The 26800-nt window shown below is 35.8% G+C and overlaps 5 protein-coding genes across 5 annotated transcripts in view; 4 read left to right on the top strand and 1 right to left on the bottom strand.

The window, feature by feature from the left end:
* The window catches only part of cd9a (CD9 molecule a), a 297612-nt gene that overhangs the window by 46362 nt on the left and 224450 nt on the right, over nt 1-26800 (top strand). The window lies entirely within an intron of this gene.
* The window catches only part of LOC101882393 (uncharacterized), a 768785-nt gene that overhangs the window by 539171 nt on the left and 202814 nt on the right, over nt 1-26800 (top strand). The gene's annotated exons all lie outside the window — the stretch shown is intronic.
* The window catches only part of utp15 (UTP15 small subunit processome component), a 355707-nt gene that overhangs the window by 295524 nt on the left and 33383 nt on the right, over nt 1-26800 (top strand). The gene's annotated exons all lie outside the window — the stretch shown is intronic.
* Nucleotides 254-6737, top strand: cfap161 (cilia and flagella associated protein 161). Its single transcript, NM_001017774.1, is given in 7 exon segments — nt 254-468; nt 576-665; nt 1844-2082; nt 3929-4010; nt 4708-4866; nt 4946-5019; nt 6394-6737. Coding segments are annotated over 7 exon segments (906 nt in total). The 5' UTR covers nt 254-396; the 3' UTR covers nt 6584-6737.
* On the bottom strand, nt 6596-26800 carry il12b2 (interleukin 12B 2). Its single transcript, XM_087292934.1, has 8 exons — nt 26018-26800; nt 24443-24524; nt 22005-22253; nt 13067-13169; nt 12818-12981; nt 9939-10102; nt 9284-9409; nt 6596-6989 (listed from the first exon to the last, which is right to left on the bottom strand). Exons 2-8 carry the CDS (start codon nt 24522-24524, stop codon nt 6801-6803), a joined length of 1077 nt encoding a protein of 358 aa, XP_087149060.1. The 5' UTR covers nt 26018-26800; the 3' UTR covers nt 6596-6800.

Below are 26800 nucleotides of genomic sequence, written 5' to 3'. Positions count from 1 at the left end.
TATACACATCTACCCCAAAAAGTAACTCACAATGCATTTGTATGTATTTAACATCTAATATACATATTTTTCTTAAATATTTTCTTATTAGTAAGATAATAAAATGCATTTCAATTGATTTTAGATTAAAATATCAATTTAACATCAAATTAAAATGGCAGAAACCTCAGAACAACTTCTGTATCAGCGCGAAAATCTATTCTGGTAACATTAGCCAGCCACATAACCAAAGAAAGTGTTACCATGGGGACGTAACAGACGCATGCGCACTAGGTCCATATTTGGTGCGCATCCTTGGTAACAGTCACCTGTTTTAGGCTCATTTGGTCAACTTTTGTAAACTAAAATAGTATTTAACAGACTTCACCGTGTTTCTGGCTTTACAACGACCGAGAAATGGCTCACGTTCGGACCTACAACCCGCGCGTTCGTGTGGGAAACTGGAAAGAAGACGTGACTTTAGAAGAGGTTTGTTGTTTGAACACTTCTCATAAGGTTTACTGCGCGTGCGTAACGTTAGATAGTTTTTTGAACAAACAACACATGAGAAATAATGATCGGATTTCTGACTGCAGGAAACCTTAAAGGAGTTTATTCTGCAAAAAGACAGAGGCGAACTCACTGTACAGAAGGAAGGAGCGTTGAAACAAAGCATTCTGAAACCGGTAACGTTAGGACTTTTTTTAATGTTGTTGTTGTCTGATATAAGTGCTTTTGAGCAGTGTTTAAAGATGACCAGGTATGTCTGATAAAATGCTGATAATAATAAAAAAAATAATAATAAAATATAAGTTCAATCTAAATTCCTAATTTAAAATGTGTTACTGTAATCCGTATTGAAAAATGTTTTATGTGAACTTAAGTTCACCCATAAATTAAAATTCTACCATAATTTACTCACTCTTTACTTGCTTGAAACCTGGCTTGCTTTTGTTGAACACATAATAAGATATTTTGAAGAAAGCCAGTAACCGTTGAAAGGAGTTAAATTGTTAACAAAGGTTTGGCAGCAGGACCATGTCTCACTTTGCCTCCTTAACCAATCACCTGCTCCAGGGATGTCAAACTCAATTCCTGGAGGGCCGCTGTTCTGCCCAGTTTAGTTCCAACCCTGCTCCAACACACTTACCTGTAGGTTTCCAACAAGCCTGAAGAACTCATTAGTTTGATCAGGTGTGTTTAATTAGGGTTGGAACTAAACTGTGCAGGGCTGCAGCCTTCCAGGAATTGAGTTTGACATCCCTGACCTACTCCCTAAAACTTATTTAAGGCAGATTAGCCCTCTAGCACTGTTCTCATTCTCTCGAACCCAGCCTCCTTTCCATGCTTTCCATTAACTTTCCACTAACAATCCTTATAGCCCTCTCTTCCCTCCTAGGGTGAATCGGGGGGTTTAATGACACTACCCAAAATACTACAAAGACGATACCCCCGTCTGAGTCTCTGGGCATCATCGTAGGATGCCCGAGTCTCTGGGAATCATTGTAGGACGCTCTGAGTCTCTGGGCATCATCGTAGAACGCCCGATTAACCTACTGTACCTATCTGTTCACTGTTTATCCTCTTACTTATGTTCCCCTTCATCCCACTGTTCCCTTATCCTTTTCATCCCCACAATAAAGTCTAGATCAAGGTTTGGTGTGGTCCATAGTGGTGAACTTCCATAGTATTTGTTTATCCTGCTATGAAAGTCAATAGTTAGAGGTTTTCAGCTTTCTTTAAAATATCGTTAGTGTTTAACAGAAGAAAATAAATCATAAAGGAAAATAGGGAGCATATTTTCCTCACTTTAATGTATTTTTTCTCTGCTGAATGTGGCAGTAATATGCAATGTTTTTGTTAGGTGAGTTTATCCGTATCTCAGGATGGTTTTTTACACTTTGGGGACACAGTAATGCTGGTGAACTGTGGAGATGGAGGTCACATGCAGCGGAGCCCCTGTGTCCTCAGCATCATTGCGGACAGCAGTAATGTCACATCGCATTCACAGACAAACACAGGCCCTCACCTTCTCGGGCCCCTACAAGTGGGAGGAGCCCATAGCATGGACCCTTGTGTTAGAAACACTTTCATCATTATAAGGTATTGCACTTGCACATTAGAGTTGCACATTATTGAAAACAATTGCAATATATATAATAGAGTTGAACCCCGAGCACAGGGTTCTCTCCCGGGACAGCATGCCAAACCTGCTATTAGTATCAAGTAATATCTAAGTGCGAACTCTTGAACTGAAATGGTTTGGTTACAGAAGCATAGGTAAATTAGAGAGAATAAAGATTACACAAGATAGAGCTAGTACTCGAACATCTAAGCAAACTTTTTTAATAATAAAACAAATGCAATATTAAATAAAACATGTTAGTATTAAAGGGCAGAAGGTAGTTTAAGTGTTGATAGAAAAAAAATGGATCTTTAGTCACCTCTTCAGAATGGCTAAAAATAAAAACATCAAGAGACAGATAATAAGTATGAACTGTGACAAGTCCTTGTTAGTGTAACGCATTACATTAAACAAAATAAACATATTTATTAGGGATGCTTCGATCAGGATATTTGCAGCCGATACCGAATATCAATTCCTTGTCATTCCTTGGCCGATACCGAGTACCAATTCTGATGCTTCAAGCTTTATGTAACTTTGCCATTGTATAAAGCATGTTATCCCTGGAAGTATGATATTTTGATCTGTATGAAGATACTTTGAAGTATGATCTGGCTTGCATGGTTCAGGATCTGTAGAGCTACACATCTATGGATTTGCTCTTCAGTGCTTGGACTCTCAGTAATGACTTTAAACCACACTGAACTGAGCTAAACTGAACTGAACTTAGGGTGCTTTCACACCTACACTTTTGTTTCGGAACCTAAATAAACGGAATAAACCCCGACACTCTGACCAATGTGAGGAGAGGTAACTCACACGTGACTTGTTTTAGCTCTTTTGGTCCGATTAGAAACTTTACAGTGTGAAAGCGAACCGCTCCAAGAGCAAAGAGCAACAATGTAACATTTGTAATCTCTGTTTCGGAACAACTGAATCGATTCAAAGGTGTGAAAGCACCCTTAAACACTAAAAACTGAACTACACTGTTCCAGTTACTATGACCATTTATGTGAAGCTGCTTTGACACAATCTACATTGTAAAAGCGCTATACAATTAAAGCTGAATTAAATTGAATACTTTAGAGATCTCTCTTTATCTAAGATAATAAACTAAGGATGCTGCATATAATCCTATACGTTATTATTACTGCATATAATCTTAAACATGTTTCTTATAACCATTTAGAGTGCTCACTGCACTGTTATGTACTGAATACTAAATTGCTATTTTATCGAGTCTCATCAATAAACTGTATAAATCGAGGTCGCATCACATCTTTATATATTTTAGCTGCTGTCACTTGTGCGCAGAGATCACTTACGCCCCCATGCATCATTTATTTTCTTGCATGTTGTAGCTGCTATCTGTATAACCCAGGTGCGCACGTGCATCTTCCTCTGCTTGTAAACAAACACTTGCGATCGGCCAGATTGGCGAGTACCAGTTGAGTCATTAAATGTGATTATTGGCCGATACTGAATTCTGGCCGATCGATCAGAGCATAGCTAAAATGTATGTATATCTATGTATACATGTGATAAATGTCAGCAATGACTTTCGGAAATTGATTAAATACAACAAGATGGTGCTAGCTCACTCGCCATTAAAATGTTACTGTCATTTTTTTTAAAGTGTAATATTGACTTTATAAAAATAAAAGCACAAAATTTAGTTGTTGTTTTTTTTACTGTAAGTTTCAACACAATAACTCTTACATGGCAGACACATCTACATATCTGGAGCAGTTTCATGTGGCATCTGCATTTACTTGTCTATGGATGCTGATGCTGATATCTATATTTTTCATTTCTGTGTTTCAGTGTTGATGGGAGCTCAGATGGAGAAGTGGTCAGATATGATCAAAGTTTTGCCCTGAAAACCACTGGAGGCTTTGCTGGAGAGGTAAACAACAAAATACTTTTGCATGTTTTACACTATGCATGTTTAAGTACAGTTCATCCTTTTTAAATTTATAAAAAGTAAAAAACGTAAAAGTATATTTCACCTAAAATGAAAATTATCCGTTTCTCTCCCTTTACTTAATTATAGATAGATATATCATTTATGGAAACTTGAAATGTTAAGCTTTCAAATTATGTATAGTTTGTCTTGATTGCTTTGTTTTATTTCTGTTGAACACAAAAGAAGATATTTTGAAGAATGTTGGTAGTTGGCACCCATTGACTTCCAAAGTAATTTTTTTCTTACTTTAAATGAATTGAATTGGTGTCACATGGTTTGTTTTGATTATGGTAGGGGGTGTTAAATCCGACACACACTTCAGATAATTAGCCAGTCATAGTACATTGGGTCACCTGGCCAATCAGATTGTGCATTTTCAGAATAAGGGGCTTGTAGAAACTGAAACTCAAGTTATTTGAGACAAACTTTAAATAAAGTTGCTGAAATATAATGTGTTTCTGTATTTAAACAATTTTTAAAAATATTAATGATTTATGCACTTCAAAATGTAGTCATCAGTTTTCAGTTTCTTCTGTTGAACACAAAAGAAGATATTTTGAAGAATGTTGGTAGTTGGCACCCATTGACATCCATTGTAATTTTTTTCCTACTTTAAATGATTTTCAATTCCACACAGCTGTTTCTTGCCAGTGATCACAAGTCATTTCAGAAGTGTGCTAAGAAGTCTCGACTGCAGGAGCTGAGTTTAGTAGAGGAGTTTGATTTCCTGTGCTGGTGGAAGGTGCTCTATTTCGACCCACAAGATAGGCTTGAGAATGAGGGATACCCGGTTCAGGTATATCTTTATGTTTTTCAAATGTACTTTATTGCTATTGGCAGTTTAATAATGTAGAGTGAATGCTTTGTTTTGGCAGGTGAACAACAAGGTTTTGATTTCCCACTGTAAGACCAATCAATGTCTGGCTGCACTGAGCAATCACATCCTATGGTAATATGGTGTATTTCATTTTGTACCTATACGTTTTAATGCATGCGAGCAGGGAGCAGATAAATATTATAAATACTCCAAGTACTTCATGTGCTAAATACATTCAAAATACAAGTACTTCATATAGAATAATGAAAGTAAAATTCATATGTTTAATATAGACATACAATATTTTTATTTAGTATTGAATGAATAATAAAAAAATATATACAAATTATTTTACTATGAATTTAATGCATCCTTTTTGCAAGGATTTATTTACAATAAATAAATGAATGTTAATACACTGGCCAGATTTTTAGGTACACCTTAAAAGTACCGGGTTGGACCCCCTTTTGTCTTCAGTTCTGCTTTAATCCTTCGTGGCATAGATTCAACAAGGTACTGGAAATATTCCACTACCTTGTTGAATCTAATATCATCCGAAAACCTTTCGAATGTTGCAGCAGAAATCGAGACCCATTAGAGCAGACAACGCTTTTCTAATCTTGTATTGTACAATTTTGGTGAGCCTGTGCGAATTTTTAGCCTCAGTTTCCTCTTCTTAGCTGACAGGAGTGGCACCCAGTGTGGTCTTTTGCTACTGTAGCCCATCCGCCAAGGTTGGACGTGTTGTGTGTTCAGAGATGCTCTTCTGCAGACCTCGGTTGTAAAGAGTGGCTATTTGAGTTACTGTTACCTTTCTTTCAGCTGGAACCAGTCTGGCCATTCTCCTCTGACCTCTGACATCAACAATGCATTTGCACTCACTGGATATTTTCTCTTTTTCAGACCATTCTCTGTAAACCCTAGTCATAGTTGTGCGTGAAAATCCCAGTAGATCAGCAGTTTCTGAAATACTCAGACCAACCCGTCTGGCACCAACAACCATTCCACATTCAAAGTCACTTAAATCACCTTTCTTTTCCATTCTGATGTTCGGTTTAAACTGCAGCAGATCATCTTGAACATGTCTACATGCATAAATGCATTAAGTTGCTGCTATATGATTGGCTGATTAGATTTGTGTTAATGAGCAGTTGGATAGGTGTACCTAATAAAGTGGCCTTTTGGTGTAAATATATGTATAATTTTTGTATATTTTAAAACATTTTTTCCTTTTAGAAAAACTAATGTATTACTGTTGCAAAAGATTTGTATAATACAGATAAACAGTTTTATTTAAATTTTATTCATCAATGAATGTTAAAAAAAACTACAATTTATTGTAGTCATTGGTTGATAATTTTTTTAGTGGTCACTTAATATTTTCCATATTTTTATTATACTAAACAAAGAGAGAGATATTAAAATAAGGGAAAAACAGTAGCATAAGCTTAAGAACTGTTTGATGGTCATTTTGTGTTTATTTATTTGATTGGTTTGTGTGTTTAGGTCTCAGTTCGGTAAAGAGTATGAACTCACCGCTCACACTTTCCTGGACTCTCATAAGGCAGAGCAGGACAATAATCATTGGCTGTTCTCCACCGCTCATCCAGCCAATCAGAGTCAAAGCCTCCTTCAACTACAGCAAGAGGAGCACAAAGAAAACCAGGAGGACACACAAGTAAAGGATTGCAGTTAAAAAGAACAATGATTATACCAATCAATTCAAGGTTTTATTATATTTTACAAAGGTAACAATTCCACAAATCCAGCTAACTTTATCCACTGCTGCCCTCTGCTGTTTAAAAATGCTCAACATTGCAGCAATTTAATAAAAACAACAATTTAATATAGCTTATACGCAAATTCATTGTCACTAATTACAATCTTCATTTTATATAGTACATATTAACAATTTACATTTTTGCCCAGTTTAGATGTTTCTGCTGATTATTCTGATGTTTTTTCTTATTTTGATGATTTTTCTGATGGTTTCTCTGATGATTTTTCTGACGGTTTCTCTGATGTTTTTTCTGACGGTTTCTCATCTTTTTCCCTTTTTTCATGTCCAATCTGCCATTGTTTCCATTGGCTCTGTCTGACACCTACACGAAGAACAAAAGAGTCATGTGTATGCTCTAGTAAACACACACTCTCAAATCCATCTCTCGTATATTCACAACCTTTTCAAAGTTTAGGGTCAGTACTGCAGTGAACAGCTCAGTGAATAACACTGTCCCATTACAGGATTTACCATTTTAATTTAGGGAATTTAGGATTTTAATTTAGAATAAAATGTAAAGATCTTAAAAATATCTTGATTATCTTAAAATGATTGTTTTAGCATTTCTTAATATTTACAACATCACTTTTTACTATGTTTTGTATCAAGCAAAAATTAAGATTTAAAAGACGATTTTATATATATATAAATAGATATATATATAAACAATCTGACACCCCCAAACTTTTAAATTGTAGTGCATATCAAGCAGAAACCGCATTTCATAATAATTCCTGATACTCAAGGCCAGTGAATCACAGCCAAGCCGAAGCATGACTGAAACTCATATTGCATAAACTGAACAAAACAAGAGCCAGAAAAGTAGAGCAAAGGTTTTTAATAGGACAAAGGCTTGATTCATCATACATAACCAATAACATCATCACCATCATTTAAGCATAACACATATGCAAAGAATAAATAAGGAGAGTTGATGTGAAAGTATTAGCCCTCTTGTGAAATTTGTATTGTTTTTCAAATATTTCCCAGGTGATGTTTAACAGTATTTCCTATAATGTTTGAATAATTGTTTTAATTTAGCTGTAAAAAATTTCTTCGAAAACTGAAATAAAGTTCATTTTATGAACTCTAAAGATGCACTTGCTGTTTTCAGTTCAGTTCTAAGATTAGTTCTGTCTGAGGTATTGGGCATGGCTAACATACTTAAAGGTGCTGTGTGTACGTTTTTGACTCTTCTAAAGCATAAAAATACCATAATATGTTTGCAGATATTTAAGAAACATGCTAAGTGAACAATCTTGTTTATCTGAAAAGCAATGCTGAAGTCAGATATTCGGCTTTGAAAATGTGCGTTACGTGCCGGAACAACTGTTTTTGTTTTGTTCATTTAACCTGCCCAATGCCAGTTTAGCTAATGATATTTCAGCACGCCGGGTTGCCTTGTTAAAAAACAGCGTATTTCATTCAGTCAGGAAGGCTCTCGAAGCATGCGTTCATGACTCCAATGCAATCTCTGTTGGACAGTAGCAGACTCCGTAATGAGATACGGATTCAGAGTTCCACAGCAATTTGGCTGTTTGCACCAGACGAAACACGACAGAAATTTAAATACAGCCATTCAGAAGCACAGAATAGTGCACTAACTGCACCCCAATGAAATGGTAAGGTTTATAATCTAATTAATACATTTAAAACATAATTAAATGTAGATGCTGAATCACTGATATGTGTCACAGTTCTAAAGTTCAATTTCAAATGGCTTATTTTATTTTCCAGATCTGAGCTGAACTATCTGCTGCTGCTTTCATTATATGGCAATAAATGTCATGCAAAATGGCATTCAAACTCACATTATTAGCATTTAAAAACTACTTTTAACATTTAAAAAAATTCCTTCGATCGCCTGCCGTTGCTTTCAGTTAGAACATGACTAAATCAGCCTTTAGGCTCGATTAGTTAGTCACACTACTGTTGATTTCATCAGTCTGGCAACCTGTGCTGGCGTGTGTTTTAAACCAGGCATGCAATACCTAGTTCAACCACTGGGTGTCAAACTTAAATTCTGCACCTTTAAGCACACTCCAACCAACAGTCAGTTTTGATAACAAACAGAAATGATGAGGAGGAGATGTATGCTAGGTTGTAATAACTCTCCCTAAACCCTTTTCCCGATCTTTCTGAATGAATTGCCTGAATCCAATCAGCTCGCAGTAGAAAAAACAAGCTACGCCACTGTTTTCTCATTTGATATTCCGTTTCTCTACAGGAGCTGCATCACAATACGAAAAGAAAAATGTCGTAGCTTCTGGTTCATGCAGACATTAAGAAATATATTTTTATCCAAATTACTAACCTGTCTAATTAGCATAATTACCAAGTTAAACCTTTAAACTGCACTTGTAAAATAAGTTGAAAAAATAGACATTTGTTATTAAATATTATCTTTTAAAATATGTTGAAAAAGAAAATTCTCTGTTAAACATCACTTGGGAAATATTTAAAAAGAATTACAATTCCACAGAAGGGCTATAAAATTTTGACTTCAACTGTAAATAAAGACAGGGAGGTATAAATAAACAATCAAATAAATAAACAATCAAATAAATAAATAAATAAGTCAATAAATAAATAAATAATGTGTAAACACTAGTTTACATTTGTCCAGGGGGTCCATTCACTCCACTGGGAGACGAGCAGTGGGTCTCTGCAGCGGGCACGCAGCTTTCTGATCAAGCCCTTAACTGTGACCTTTGAGTCTTTCTCCCATTCTTTAGTTTTCAGCTGTGGAGAATTAAAAGCGAGTAAATTCAGTTCTTACTAAGGATAATTCACTATTAAAGAAAAAACAAAGTCCTCAAGTTTCAAATATTTGAGAATTAAAATTTTATAGAGCTTCTAATAATTGTCTTTAACATATGATAACATTTAAACACATTTAACACATATTTTAGAGCGTCTTAAGAAACTGGATTTTGTGTATATAAAGAGTTCAGATGCAAAAACCTCTAAACGCCGTCTGAAATGCATTTTTGTCTGCCTCCTATGTTTAGGTTCAGTTATTTCACTTGAAAAAGCAATAAAAAGAACCTATTTGTCACTATAAAATTAAAATTACTCAGCCTACAGCATACTGTACTTTGGAAGAAAACATCACATAGCTTTTAGAGGTTTTTGCATCTAAACTCTTCATATATGTAATTTAATGCACATGATTAGTCTTTTTCCTTACTAAACAAATCCTCAAAGAAATGCAGAAGGACTATCAATGTTAGTCAGGATGTGTGTTTGTGTGCTGGAGATTATGTTGTACCATGCCATCATCTCGATTCTCATACTGAATCTGGTGCGTCAGAGGAAAGAAACTCTGCGGCTGTGGCCAAGAGGATGGAGGCTTCACCTCCACCTCGGTTATCTGCTCATCACTGCCCTCATCCTTTACTCTGCAGATGGAAATGTTTGGATTGGCTGGCTTAACTAGGAAAAAACGACAAATAACATTCAGTCAGTGATGACGTGAGGCAGACCAGTGTTTACTTTTTAGCCAACTAGGGTGTATGATTATTTCAAGGGGACCTATTATGCAAAATGCACTTTTATAAGGGGTTTAAATATAGTTGTGTGGCAACAGTCTGTGAATATAACCAGCATCTAATGGTAAAAATTGATTAATTCTATTTTTTATAATCATACTTGAATAAAACAGTCTGCAAAAACACTTTGATTGACATACTTCCTTTATACGTGTCATCACAGAGGGAAAGCCCCGCCCATTAGTGATGATCTCTGCCTCATTAGCATAAACAGACCCGATTGAGAAGTTAGTAGTTACATTAGAGTTTTCGCACAATTCCTGCTAACAAAAATGTCAGTGACTAGGAGGCAAAATGAATGTTGAGTTTTGGGATGCACAAATTAATACTGTAGTATCCATAGACTACCTTGTTATGAGACACTTTTTTTGACATTTTCAGTATTTTAATGAGATAATTCCTGTTTTGAATCTGCCACTATGCTGAAGCATAGGCATTTGCAGCTCCGCCCCTTTTGAAAAGAGCACAATCTAATTTGAATTTAAAGCTACAGTCACAAAAACGGCACAATTACAATCAAAGCCTAACAAGGGCAGTTTCAGAGAGTTAATTGTTGGATGTTGAATATTTTTAGCTGAAACTTCTCATACACACTCTAGGGACATAAGAAACTTATTTTACATCTTGTAAAAAAGGCATCATTTTAATTATAGTATAATATAATTATAGACCATTTCAATGTGGTCATGTCATTGTCCCAACTATTGATTAACTGTAATAGGCAATTCAACCACAACGTTTGAACAGCTATCATAACATTACTTATCAGTATGTGGCTTTTTTTGGATTCTCGGAAGCTATAGAGATTAAAAATGTAAAACAGGAAATATGTTGGGACCCTTGTTTTTGTTTACATCCCTCAAAATGGTCTATAGCAGGGGTCACCAATCTCGGTCCTGGAGGGCCAGTGTCCCTGCAGGGTTTAGCTCCAACTTGCTTCAAAACACCTTCAAGTGTACCTAGTAAGACCTTGATTAGCTTGATAAGGTGTGTTTGATTAGGGTTGGAGCTAAAATCTGCAGGACACCGGCCCTCCAGGAACAAGTTTGGTGACCACTGGTCTATAGCATGGTGGCGCAGTGGGAAGCACAATCGCCTCACAGCAAGAAGGTCACTGGTTCGAGCCCTGGCTGGATCAGTTGGCATTTGTATTTGGAGTTTGCATGTTCTCCCCATGTTTGCATGGGTTTTCTCCGGGTGCTCCGGTTTGCCCCATAAGTCCAAAAACATGTGGTATAGGTGAATTGGGTTAGCTAATTTGGCCGTGTATGGATGTTTCCCAGAGATGGGTTGCAGTTGGAAAGGCATCCACTGCGTAAAACATATGCTGGATAAGTTAGCAGTTCATTCCGCTGTGGCGACCCCAGATTAATAAAGGGACTAAGTCGAAAAGAAGATGAATGAATAAATAAATGAATAATATAATTATAGTATATTAGTAAGTAAATTAGTATTTATTTATTTTTTAAAAATGAAATGTATACTAACTTCATTGGAAAATAAAAAAAAAACTCCATATAAGTATATAAATATATAGAATTTTTACTTTTTCCTCAAAGACAATTGTTTGTGTTAAATTATTAGTTATTATGGGTTAATATTACTTAAAATTAAACAAATCGGTAAAAAGTAAACCAAATTAAAAATAAGTATAAACTATATAGACATTTTAAAATGAAACCTTTATTAAACTTTTTAACAAAAATAACAATGGAAAATATTTTAAAAATTATAATAATTTAAACTATTAATAAACTAAAATTGTCTATTAAAATAAAAAATGTTTACAATGCTCAGCATATATAAATACACTCTTCACAAATCTATCTTTTTAATTCATAATTTTAATAGGAAGCCATACAATATTATATTTGTGCATTTACATTATTTATTTTATTATTTATTTGTTTATTTGGCAGGGACAGTGTATTTTAATTAGTATTTCTGCCAATGCACCAGAATTAGCCCGAAGGCTATTTTTCATCTGTTGTCCCTGAACAACCTAAAAAAAACAATACAAGAATTATACAATCAATCAAACATAGTTAAAAAGTACTTAAGTACTTAGATTAGTCAGGACTGAAGCCAAATCTGGAGCTCATCTAACAAAATAACTTACAAAAACGTTCCAAAAACTAGTACAGCAAAATTTATATGATATAGAAAAATATTAAATACAAACAAACAAAAAAAAAAAGAAAAATTTAGTTGACATTTTGTGGGCTGTAATTTATTTTTGCAATATTTTGCTTAAATTTAATTGTATTATTTTTTAGTTTCTAAATATGTTTGGTGACTAAAATATAATTTTAGTAAATATATCTGTTTAATAAATCTGCTTTGTTTAAATGCACCAATATACATTGCATTCACTGAGAAATGGATACAAATATTCATTTTTAAAATGGGCTGTACTCAATTATGCTGAGCACTCTAAAGTAAAACAAAATAATCTGTTGTTGTCATTTTACTTCAACTTTGATTACTTCAACTCTGTCCAAACACTTGCTCAATATTCATCTGTGAAATGAGCCTGATTTCTTTAAACCTCCAACTGAGTTAATCAGTATTCAACCATCAACACACGATCTGAACTCACCGATGTCTCTCAGGAAGAAGCTGTAGTCAGTTTTCATATAGCAGCACGCAGAAAGAGCTTCTCCTGTTATTTGCAGTCGCTCAGACTCCTCAGAATAGGAATCGGTTGAATGTGGGAGATAAAATACCCCGTCCACAGACTCTGACACCCATTTTCCATTATCCCTAAATAAATGTATGAAACAATCTCGATTGAGTCACCCATATCATCATTTTCTGGTTTGTGTGGGTGTGCTTGTGCGTTCGATACCTTGAATTGCGTAGTCTGAACGCAGTAAATGCATCCGATCTCCAGGAACATTTGATTCGTTCAGTGCAGGAGAAACTTTCGGCTGTGCATTTGAGGTTGAAAGCTGAAAAGGAAGAAAGAAACGTCTGTGTCCAAAACTGAAAGTATAACTGCTTCCTGCTTTATGGCTCAGCCATTCAATGACTCAACAAAAAACGTATTATTATTAATCATAATGCTGCTTTTTTCAGAATAAATATATGGTTTATAGGGACCTATTCAAAAATCACTTTTATAAAGTGTTTAAACACAGGCAACAGAGTGTGAATATAGCCAGCCTTTCATGGTTAAAATTAATTAATTTTATTTTATATAATCACACTTGATAAAAACAATCTGCAGAGACTCTTTAATTGAGATTCTCACTTTGTACATGTCATCAGAGGGAAAAAAAGCCCCGCCCACTCGTGACTATCTCTCCCTGATTAGCATAAACAGCCCTGAGTGAGAAGCAGCCATCTTCTATCAGCGGTTTCACACAATACCTGCTGAAGATAATGTCAGCAGCTAAAAGACATTAAGTGGAGTTTTAGGATGCAAATGAACACTAGTTTCCATAGACTGCCTTCTTCTGAGGGTGCTTTCACACCTAGACGTTTGTTTTGGAACCTCTCTCGTTTGCCCAGTTAGCACTGTTCGTTTGGCATATGTAAAACCCGCAATCCGATTCGCACCAAATTAATCGGCCTGAATGAGGTGGTCTGGATTCGATTGAAACGAACTCTGGAGCGGATCTATTGTATTGAGAAAGCAATATGATCCACCAAACTAACAAACCAGGCTATATCACAGTGTATTATGGATATGTAATAGCCATTTATACAACTATTAAGAGAGAATTATGAATATGGCGGATGTCATTCCTACCGGTAGATGTGCGTTTTATGTCGAATACGAAAGTGAAAGCATGATGAAATATTAACGAGAGCTGTTTATCTGTTAGGAAAATTGACTGAAATTACGATCTGAACTTTTTCCATATTTTATCTTATAATATTTTGTATTAGGCCTAATGCTTTGTTCATTTGTGCACTGACACCTCGAAAGAAAGATCAACATTGATCTGCTTCATGATCTGACTGCAGTCTCGGTTCATCTACTATTTCTCTCTATAATTTAGGCCTATAATACATAATTCTGGCTTACGTTTTTTAATAGATTGATTGATTCAATAGATTAATTTTTACAACCCTGAAATGAGTATGAGAAAGCCTTACCTCTCTATTGACAATGTCTGTGGGTGTTAAAATTAAAGCGCACCTTTTTGCTTATAATGTCGTATTGCTCATCATCATAAATTAAAATAGCCGGATGTCAGCGCCAGTGGTGTAGTGGTTAGTGTGTCGACACATGCACTCCGTTGCTCACGGCGACCCAAGTTTGATTCCCGCCTCGTGGTCCTATATGTCGATCCTTCCCCTCTCTCTGCTCCCCATGCTTTCCTGTCAATACTTTCTACTGTTCTGTACAATAAAGGTGAAAACCCAGAGAAAAAAAAAAATATATATATATATATCTCTCTCTCTCCGTGGGCCTCTGGAATTGTCCATCAGCTGTTAACAAGGCTGATTTTATTACCTCCATAGCTACATATTCTGACTATAATCTCATGGCTCTAACTGAGACCTGGTTGAGGCCGGATGACACTGCTACACATGCTACTCTTTCTGCTAATTTCTTTTTCCCACACTCCTCGTCAGACAGGGAGAGGGGGTGGGACTGGACTACTAATTTCCAAAGAATGGAAATTTACTCTGATACCGTCCCTGCCAACAATCAGCTCCTTTGAATTCCATGCAGTCACCATTATCCACCCCTTCTACATAAATGTGGTTGTCATCTACCGCCCACCAGGTAAATTAGGTCACTTCCTAGATGAACTGGATGTTCTTCTCTCATCTTTTTCTAATTTTGCCACTCCCTTATTGGTGCTAGGTGACTTCAACATTTACGTTGACAAACCGCAAGCTGCAGACTTTCAGACTTTGCTTGCCTCTTTTGACCTAAAAAGAGCACCTACTTCTGCTACCCACAAATCAGGTAATCAGCTAGACCTTATTTACACACGACACTGCTTCACTGATCAAACAATAGTAACTCCACTACAAATATCTGATCATTTCCTTCTGTCTCTCAACATCCACATTACTCCTGAGCCGCCACACACTCCTACACTGGTTACCTTTCGCAGAAACCTACGATCTCTCTCACCCAATAGACTATCCACCATTGTTTCAGACTCTCTTCCTCCATCTCGCAAACTCACTGCACTTGATTCGAACAGTGCCACTAATACACTCTGCTCCACACTAGCATCATGTCTAGACCGATTATGTCCTCTTGCATCCAGGCCAGCCCGTGCCAGTCCTCCTGCACCCTGGCTCTCGGATGCTCTCCGTGAGCATCGCTCAAAACTTCGGGCTGCGGAGAGAATTTGGCGGAAAACTAAAAATCCTGCACATCTCTTAACATACCAAACTCTTCTGTCCTCTTTCTCAGCTGAGGTTACTTCTGCAAAGCAGACGTATTACCGTCTGAAAATCAACAATGCCACTAATCCTCGCCTACTTTTTAAAACATTTTCCTCCCTCCTCTATCCTCCTCCTCCACCCGCATCCTCCACACTTACTACTGATGACTTTGCTACATTCTTCTGCACCAAAACTGCAAAAATCAGTGCTCAATTTGCTGCACCTACAACAAACACGCAAGATACAACACCAACACCACACACACTCACCTCTTTTTCTCAGCTCTCTGAGTCTGAGGTGTCCAAACTTGTGCTATCTAGCCATGCAACCACCTGTCCACTCGATCCCATTCCCTCTCATCTCTTGCAAGCCATCTCTCCTGCAGTCATACCAACACTGACTCACATAATTAACACATCTCTTGACTCTGGTTTATTCCCCACTACATTTAAGCAGGCTAGGGTAACCCCACTGCTAAAGAAACCCAACCTGGACCATACGCTACTTGAAAACTACAGACCAGTATCCCTGCTTCCATTCATGGCCAAGATTCTGGAGAAAGTAGTGTTCAATCAAGTCCTGGACTTTCTTACTCAAACCAATCTCATGGACAACAAGCAATCTGGCTTTAAGAAAGGCCACTCAACTGAGACTGCCCTGCTCTCGGTCGTGGAGGATCTCAGACTGGCTAAAGCAGACTCTAAATCATCAGTCCTCATTTTGCTGGACTTGTCAGCTGCTTTTGACACTGTCAACCACCAGATCCTGCTATCTACGCTTGAGTCACTGGGCGTTGCGGGCACTGTTATACAATGGTTCAGATCTTACCTCTCTGACAGGTCATTCAGGGTGTCTTGGAGGGGAGAGGTGTCCAACCATACAGCATCTAAACACTGGGGTACCTCAAGGCTCTGTTCTTGGGCCACTTCTCTTCTCCATCTACACATCATCTCTAGGACCAGTCATCCAGAGACATGGATTCTCCTACCACTGCTATGCTGATGATACCCAGCTATACCTCTCTTTTCATCCTGATGATCCCTCGGTTCCAGCTCGTATCTCAGCCTGCCTGTTGGATATTTCACACTGGATGAAAGATCATCATCTTCAGCTGAACCTCGCAAAAACGGAAATGCTTGTAGTTTCTGCCAACCCGACTCTACACCATAACTTTTCAATCCAGATGGATGGGGCAACCATTACTGCATCCAAAATGGTGAAAAGCCTTGGAGTAACGATTGATGACCAACTAAACTTCTCTGACCACATTTCTAGAACTGCTCGATCGTGCAGATTTGCACTCTATAACATCAGAAAGATCCGACCCTTCTTATCTGAACATGCAGCTCAACTCCTTGTTCAAGCTCTTGTTCTCTCCAAACTGGATTACTGCAACTCTCTACTAGCTGGGCTTCCAGCTAACTCTATCAAGCCTCTTCAACTGCTCCAGAATGCAGCAGCACGAGTTGTCTTCAATGAACCTAAACGAGCACATGTCACTCCGCTGCTAGTCCGTTTGCACTGGCTGCCAGTTGCTGCTCGCATCAAATTCAAAACTCTGATGTTTGCCTACAAAGTGACTTCTGGCCTAGCACCTTCTTATCTGCACTCACTTCTGCAGATCTATGTGCCCTCCAGAAACTTGCGTTCTGTGAATGAACGTCGCCTCGTGGTTCCATCCCAAAGAGGAAAAAAATCACTTTCGCGAACGCTCACGCTCAATCTGCCCAGTTGGTGGAATGAACTCCCTAACTGCATCAGAACAGCAGAGTCACTCGCTATTTTCAAGAAACGACTAAAAACTCAACTATTTAGTCTCCACTTCACTTCCTAATCTGCAATTGCCTATTTGAATATCACACTAACTGTACAAAAAAAAAAAAAAAAAAAAAAAAAAATTACTAACACTTCCCTTCTTAGACTTTACAGACCTGAAACTTGCCTTTAGTACTTATTCATTGTTGCTCTTAGTGGTGTAAATTGCTTCCTTGTCCTCATTTGTAAGTCGCTTTGGATAAAAGCGTCTGCTAAATGACTAAATGTAAATGTAAATATATATATATATATATATATATATATATATATATATATATATATATATATATATATATATATATATATATATATATATATATGTAAAATAACCACATATGACAGCTGAGCGGACTCTGAGGGACTCTGAAAAATAAACCGTGAAATTCTGACCAATGTGAGGAGAGTTTACTCGCACGTGACCTGTTTTAACTATTTTGGTTTGTTTAGAAACTTTGCCGTGTGAAAGCGAACCGCAATAAGAACAAACATTGTAACGATTTTAAACTGTTTCTGAACAAAACAATTGATGTAAAGGTGTGAAAGCACCCTGAAATTTAAGATTTTCAGCTTTCTACTGAGATAATGTTAGTCCTTTTTTAAATCTGCCACTATGCTGACGCACATGGTTTGTGGCCCCGCCCCTTTTATAAAGATCACACAATCTCATTCGAATTTAAAGCAACAGTCATCAAAACAGCACAATTAGGATCAAAGCCTAAAAGGGGCAGTTATGAAAAAAAAAAGTGTTATGAAAAGTAATTTGTGTGGTATTTTGAGCTGAAACTTCACATACCGTACACACTCTAGTGACATCAGAGACTTATTTTACATCTTGTAAAAAATTGCATAATATTGTAGATCCCCTTTAATTCAGATTTTAGGATTTAAGATCTAGTGGTGTGCGAAAAGTTCTGCTACAGAACTCTGATATTATATGTATGTCCACAAAATCTGCCGGGTGGAGATTACACTAATAAACTGAATTTATTTGCATAATTTATTGTATCATTTGTTTAGGCAAAAACTGACATTGACATCAGAATCAAACGAAATGGAAAGTTTGATCGGTGGTGAATGATTATGATTGGTTGAATTCAGGGACTGTGTGGACAGCTAGGGAGAAATGCGGAACTAGAATGAATAATCGAGGAATCATTTCAGGCATGCTTAGTTCTAAATAAATATCTAATCAAACTTTACATTTAAAAAAATCATGATTTGATTTACTGCTTTAATCAAGCCTGCTGGAGGTACTATTGTAGTTTTTATTTGGATATTTAATTATATTTTATTAGTCTTTTTAAAAAGTCTAGATATTTTTATTTGATCTTTTTATTAGTTTTTATTAAAAAAAAAAGACTCTGTATATGTACCTCTGTGGACATTATTTTAATGTGTAATGTTTTACTGCAATGTTGTTTGGTTAACTAACTCTATAGTTAATGAATATCAGGATGCAAGCTGGTTCAACATTCCTGTCAAACTTTCTTATTCCTAACCATGAGATGAGATTAAAAATGAGATGTCCGGGGTTTTGGGCTGTTTTATAAAGTGTTTAATCAGTGTAACATAAAGAAAATTTCTAGCATGCACTTTTAAGTGTTACATGAGAGTATGATTCATTTAGGTCACATTTTATAGTTTCATTAGTTCAAATACTAACATTCACTAAGTATGAACAATACTTGTACAGCATTTATTAATCATAGTTCAACATTTACTATTGCATTATTAAAATCCAAATTCATGTTTGTTAAGCTTGGTCATAATGCACTGTGAGTTAACATGAACAGTCAACAATTAACTAATGCTAACAAACATGAAGAAAAACTGTAATAAATGTATTACATGAACTGTTTGTTCATGTTAGTACATGCATTAACTAATACAACTTTTTATGTATAAATTTCAATTACAATATGTTAATGGACTATTTACTCAAACTCTGATTTTTCTCTTGCACTAATAAACTATACATTTCCACTTAGCAGCTTTATACATACACCAAACTGCAGTTTTATTCATCTCTGACATTTTGAAGGTTGTTTACAGAGGGAATTGTTTATTCTTAATAACAAGAGATTCCCAAAATCTTCTCTGTAAAAACCTTTAACTCTAATATGTAAAAAAAATCAAGAAGGAATTTTAAACCTGACCTCATCCAATGTTTAAATGTTTCTGTATGCAAATTAGTGCATGTTTAATGAAATATTATCCCATTAGGATATTTAATTCTTGACATTTTATGACATATACAATTTTTAATATAATCAGAAGTATGGTGATAACTTTTAGTTAATGTTTTACCCTGTTTTACACTGTGCCGTGTTCAGGGTTCGCAGGTCATACAATTTCTGCAATACCATGGGATTTTAAATCAAAGGGTCTATTATTCCAGACATTGAGAGTAAGAGAATTTAAAAGATTTGTTGTCCAAGTCATGAAATATCCGGTTTTATTTGTCATTTTAAATGTTTCTAAACTTTTTTTTTCTATATCATGTTTTTACTGACATTTGATTCCTTTCCCACTTAATTAAATGCAGTCACCAGGCTCTACCTGTTAGTAACAAACGTCTGTGGCTGTTTTTTTGCCTGCTCAGTGCTCAACTAGTCTTTCCTGCATTTTGCAGGGGAAATTTTCATAATTAAAAGGAAAAATGAATGACATGAATTACTTTTTTTTCTTATTATTTAATTCTCATAATTATTAGAATTTAAAGGCATTAATAAATTGTCAATTTCATGACGAATATAACAAACGTACCCTTATTCAAATTAGTTTTGGCTGAATGTGCTTTCGATAATGTGAAACAATGCATTTAAAGTGGATCGCATACACATGGTTGTAACATAGGCTCATTATGAAAACATAACCCTATATACATTTCTGGAGATCGTGAATTGTGTAGACAGAGCTATATATGGCTGCATTTTGTCTTTAAAATGAACGCTATGGGGTGCATGGTTTCCACTACATTCATTCTTCCATGGCGGGGCGCCATGCCAAAATTCATCTCGCCACGGCTACATTACAGCTTCTCATTCAAAATATTTTATTTTTTAATAGCGGGTAATAATCGCACCGAAACGTATTAAAGGGTAAGTGAATTATAATAGCGCAAACTTTTCTGTGTCCATAGTAGTGTTGTGCATCATTTGTTTACTTTTTAAAATGACGTGCTGACTGACTGGATGACTGACTGACTGACTTGCTGACAGGTGCGTGATGCGTGAGGCCAGCAAACACGCTGTATAGCCGTTTCACTTTACTTCAGGATGCATTAATGCAACTCTGTAGGTCTATTAGAGACATTCATAAATATTCCTAGCAAATCAAATAAATGCTGGAGACATACTCGTTACATAAACGCACTAAATCGTACTCAGCAGCGTTTGTTTGAGAGCGCACAAGAAGATCTGCGCGCTCTTGAATCGGCTTCTATTTGAGGGGGCGTGCAAGAAGGTTGCAAGAAGTTTTGTGCACGAGCAGAGGAAATCAGCAAGCACAGAGATTCGCATGCTTGTAGGCTATTACATAAATGCGATCCCGACTTCTAAAACTGCACTCACGACATTTGTCATTGAAAAAACGCCACAGGTAGTTGGTAGATCTGTGTAAAAAAAAGGCCTGCCGCCACAGCTGGAAAAAATCCTAGAGGAAACACTGGGGTGGTATGACGCCATTCCTTTTCTTGTTTATGTTGGTTAGTTGGTCAGTCAGCTGCCTCTGGTGGATTTATGTGAGAACAGCATGCATGAATAGCACCCGTGAGACGCCAGAAAGCGTCCACTGCAGCCTCTGGTGAATTCGCAAAAACTGCAAAAAAAACGAAGCTCCTGGGACGTATTTTGCACTCTCCAGAAATTTATAAAGGGGTACGTAATCCGGATGAGCCTGGGTTGCATACCTAAGAAGAAGCGCAGTGATGTACCATGTGTATCGCTCAACAGAGTGATTATAAATAATTTGATATGAAACAATGCATGCAATGCAATGTCCTATATCTATAGAAATTTTAAAACAAAATCAAGCTAATGTCAGCATCACAGAATGGCTTTTTTTTGAGGGACTGTTTAACATAACAGCTGCCTGTTTTTCTATTCTGTTTTCTATTTCCCCATTTATTTATGCTTTTGAATTGCAGTTATTGCATTATGATACCTCTGTCTTTCTTATAACAACTTTTAACATTAAAAAGTATTGAAAAATTATATATATAATATTTATGAACATGTTTAATAAATTAAAGTGATATACTGTTTGGCTTGGTGTTGTATATTACGCTACAAAAATCTTGTAATAAACTGCCAGCACATTTTCGGTTATTTTAAAATAATTTTCGGTTATTTTGTTTCTCTATACATTATTTCTTATACATTATATTATTATCAAACTACTAAAATGCCAATAAAAGTCACTTTGTTAAACAGTAGAGTTAAATTTTCAACATCCAAATTCAACAGAGCAGATATCAACATCCCATAATGCAATTTACAACTGTAAATAAATAGAAAATCACTGTTAATGAACAGATGTTTTTACAGTGTAGGTCATGGAAATTCAGATTGACATGACATTCGGCGTAGAGTGTGAACCCTGAGTGTTCTAACCTGTAGTTTCTTTGGTCTTATCCAGCAGGAGATAGGTGTAGTCCTCCAGACCCTGTTGGCTCCAGCAGGTGTAGTTGCCGATCTGGTCCTCGTCCAGGTCCATCAGGGTCAGAGTTCGACCGCTGATTTTTTCAAACTCTGATCCTGAGATTTTCGATATACTGTGTGCGTCCTGATGCTTCCACGTGATTTCATGTTCACTTGTGTGACAGGTCAAGATCACGTCTGTGCCTCTCTCGCCAACTTTAACTGCACAAAGAGAAACAATGGCCACATGAAAGTTTCTCTAGATATCACTGGATGTCAAAACATGTCAAAAATGCTAATGGATTTGATGTCAATTGACTCTTGACATCATCTAACATTGGTGTCAAAAAACATCAAAAATTGACTCCAATTGAAAGTATATTCACGTTTTTTTATTGTCGTCAATGTTAGATGTCAATTTGATGTCCTTTTGATATTTGCATGCATTTTAGGGATGCAAAATCCAGTGTTCATTTGTAATTAAAGCTTTCAGGATAATAAAACCTTTCTAATGTTATTGTTATACTTTTAATGTCATTATTTTGGTGGTCAAAACAGCATCAGTGTGTGGATGTCAAATGGACGTCAAGATTTTGACATCAAATCAGATAGCATTTTTGACGTCAATGTCAATTTAATGTTGTTTTGACATCAAGGCGGCTTGGTTTTAGTTGGTTAAAATAAGTCAAATGTATTATTTCTTTAATAACGTGGGATAAAATGTCTTTCAATTAAATATTAACATTTTAATAAAAGCTCAATTGATCAGAAATTAAAATATTCAGGCTCATTCTGAAAACGTAGCCCTATGTACAGTTCTGGAGAGCACCAAATACGTCCCAGGAGCTACGTTTATTTGCAATTTTTGTTTTCGTAAATCCACCAGAGGCCGCTGTGTACACTTTTTGAGATCGCAAAGCGCTCTAGCGAGTGTGTGCTCTTCTCGTGTCCACCAGAGGCAGCTGTCGACTGACTGACTGACTGACCGACCGACTGACCAATCCAACCCCCCATCCACCCACTTTCCCAAAACCCACAGTGTTTTGTAAAGCAATCCAGAAAATAAAAAGCCCTCGTCTGATTTTTACTAAGATTTCATATTTATCACATTCTCACCTTGTTAATTGCTCTTTTATTTTATATTTTGGCTTCTGTTTTTGTTTTACCCACTTTCTGGAACCGTTCTTCACCCGACTCAAACCCAATTGTCGCAGTCAACTCCTCTCTGTGTCTCAAATCTTCCGACGTATGCAACGAGCCACTTGACAAACTGGTACCAGTGGAAAAGCCGTCCACATGGAGCTAATCGGTCAGCTGGTAGTGTTCATTTTAAAGATGAAATGCAGCCATACGTACCTTTGGCTACATAATTTGCAAGCTCCAGAAACATATATAGGGGTACGTTTTCAGAATGAGCCTATGTTGCAACTATTGATATTGATATTGTGGCTCTAAATGATAGCAATTTTATTTTATATTTAGTTGAAATGTTATCAGTAGTTCACAGAGCAAAATAAAAATCTCATTTAAAAAATTACTCAAACACATTACAATTGCATAATGTTTATATTAATGTTTAGACAACACAATAACAACATTTTAACTACTGCAAGGGTTCAGAAATCAAGATCACAACAAATGAAAACATTATTATTATTATTATTATTATTATTATTATTATTATTATTGTTATATTTGAAAATTGAACCGCCAACTATTCTAACATATGCTTTAGGCAGCGGATGCGCAACCCAGTACTGGAAAACACCCAAACACACTCATTCACAGACACTACGGTCAATTTAGCTTACCCAGTTTACCTATACTGCATGTCTTTGGAAGAAACTGGAGCACCCACATAGGTGAGCATACAAACTCCACACAGACATGCCAAATGACCCAGCCGGGATTCAAACTAGTGACCTTGCTGTAAGGCGACAGTGCTAACCCCTGAGCCACCGTGCCGCCCACCTATACCTAATAATTGCAGAGAAACTGAGCATTTTCTAATAGTATTTTTTTGTATAGCTGCCATGTTCTGTTTCCTAAATCTGATTGGCTGAGAACTGTTTTCTGGAACCAGTTTACTATCAACAGGACCAAACGTATTAATCACTTTACAAATAAATGACCCGAATCTGTGGCAGAATGAAGTATTTCCGCAGTTAAACGTGTTTTAAGACTCTGTGGTTGCTGTTTATTTACACACTTCTGCCATCGAGCTGTGCAAAAGTGCTTCCATTTATAAACGGAGTATCGCACTCGTAACTCGCGTGTGATATTGTGTTTATAAATAGAAGTACTTTTGTAATACCAGTCAACATTTTTTCTGTGTAGAGAAACAGAAGTAGGGAGATCCCCATTATTAAAAACTGTGTGTGTGCGTATAATGTTGTGGTCAGTGCCCTTACATTTCCCTGGGAAAAAGTTAAGCGCAGACAGTCTCACTATGGACAAACAGAGGAGAAGGATGACTCTTGTCAGCTGACACATCTGGAGAAGGAAATACATTAAATTAAATTCACAGCTGTTTAATTTATACTTACTTTAGATACAGAACATGTATAAGCAAACTAATATCTTAATTAATTAGTGTAGTCATATTAAAGGGATTTTTCATTTTTGCTTAACACAAATGGATATATATTTAATAAAATTAATATAAGCAAACAGTTGGTCAATAGTGACTTGCATAGTAGGCTATATAAAAGAAATACTGTGGAAGTCAATATGGACCAGAAACCGCTTAGTTCCTGATATTCTTCAAACTATTATATTTTGTGTTTAGGAGAAAAAGAAATTGATACAGGTTGGGAAATCTTGAGGTTGAGTAGCCTAAATAATTGAGAACTGATGATCTCTTTAATTTAACAGGAAATCTATGTTTAAAATAATTAATATTAATAATTAATTACAACAATAATTGTCATAGTAAAATTACAGTTATTAGCTGTATCTATAAATGTTATTGATAAACGGTAAAAAAAAGTACAGCTGAATTATTTATGTATATATAATCATGAAATGTAATAATTAGTAAACCTAATTAGCTGTATAAAATGCTGACAAAAGGACGGACGGACGGACGGACGGACGGACGGACGGACAGACAGACAGACAGACAGACAGACAGACAGACAGACAGACAGACAGACAGACAGACAGATAGATAGATAGATAGATAGATAGATAGATAGATAGATAGATAGATAGATAGATAGATAGATAGATATAGACATGGATGAACAAACAACTGAGCAGATGGACGGACAGACAGACAGACAGACAGACAGACAGACAGACAGACAGACAGACAGACAGACAGACAGACAGACAGACAGATAGATAGATAGATAGATAGATAGATAGATAGATAGATAGATAGATAGATAGATAGATAGACAGATAGATAGATAGATAGATAGAGAGATAGATAGATCAACTTATTTTGCGTTTATATTTGGATATCGATTAAAATTATTGTTTTTAAAGTAAATAACATGATATAGCTATTTAATTTATATGAATTATTAAAAAACATTTCATAAGATTAACAAAATATGAAGATAGTAAACATTTTAATAAAATATATAGGCTACTTAATAAAGTACAAAAAAAAACTCCCAAATAATATGAACAGCGAAAGATTGAGTGAAATACAGTGCGGGACAGATTTATTTCACCAAAAATAAATAGCCCTATATAGGTTTATCTCAATATTTATTGTTAAATATATATTTTATTATTATTATTACCCTTTTTTATCTTGTATTTTTGTATTAATATTATTAATAAGCTAAAATAATAGTCTTTATTTTATTTATGACCGTTAATATCATTATTATTATTATTATTATTTATTGTATTTTTATTTAATTATAATAAATAAATACTTCTAAATATGTATTTTAAATGCCTATTAGCAGTGCTTAAATGAACTTTCTATTATAGTTTCGTAGTTTCTCCAAGAGTTCTGCATGTCTTACCTTCGCTGTATCTGCTCTGTGATGCACGTCAAACCCAACGCTGAGGCAAGAACAAGTCCAGTTAAAGTCAGTCCTCTCTGTCCGCGGTGCAGTGAACTCTCGTGGGGTCTGTGTGAGCTTTTATTCCACACATTCCCACTCGATAACACCCACGTAACCCGTGGGCAAAATGCTGTTGTTTCTTGGAAAGAGTTTCCCTCGAGCTCATGAACAAGTGTTAGATTCACCGCTGTTCTTCTCTTCCTCTCTCTGTCATCATCAGATCTCCCGCGCAACTTGCATTTCTGTGCTTGACTTAACTTATTACAATGGGTAGTGATTATTTATTTTATTTAGTAGCTCACATTATAAGTATTATATTAGCTATTAGTAGCCTAGTTTTCCCTTTAGAGTTTTAGAGTATTTAGAATTTGAAATTTTAACATCAAAAGACGACAGAGTATAAAAGTGCCATAATGCAATTGAACTTGAATAAACAGAAAACTCTTGTGTATCACAAAATACTGTGTTAATTAAATATGTATATTTTTTAAATGATAATTATTAAAATCTATAATAAATGTAATTAAATTGAAATTCCTTTTAAGCCAATGGTTGGTTTGTCCAGTTAAAGTCCTTAAAATGACTTTTTATATTGTGTATCAGTAGCTCGAATAACACAATAATGATACTTTCTAAGTAACAAATAAAGTAACGCATCACTTGTTATTACTTATTTGAGTTACTTTTTATTTTGTTTTATTCTCCAGCACAACTTACTCTTCTGTGCTCGGCTCTCGAATC

Source organism: Danio rerio, chromosome 18 (genome assembly GCF_052040795.2).
Source record: "Danio rerio strain M-AB ecotype USA chromosome 18, GRCz13ab, whole genome shotgun sequence".
NCBI classification, from domain to species: Eukaryota; Metazoa; Chordata; class Actinopteri; order Cypriniformes; family Danionidae; genus Danio; species Danio rerio.
Note: the sequence above shows the minus strand (reverse complement) of the source record. Positions and strands in the feature narration are given on the sequence as shown.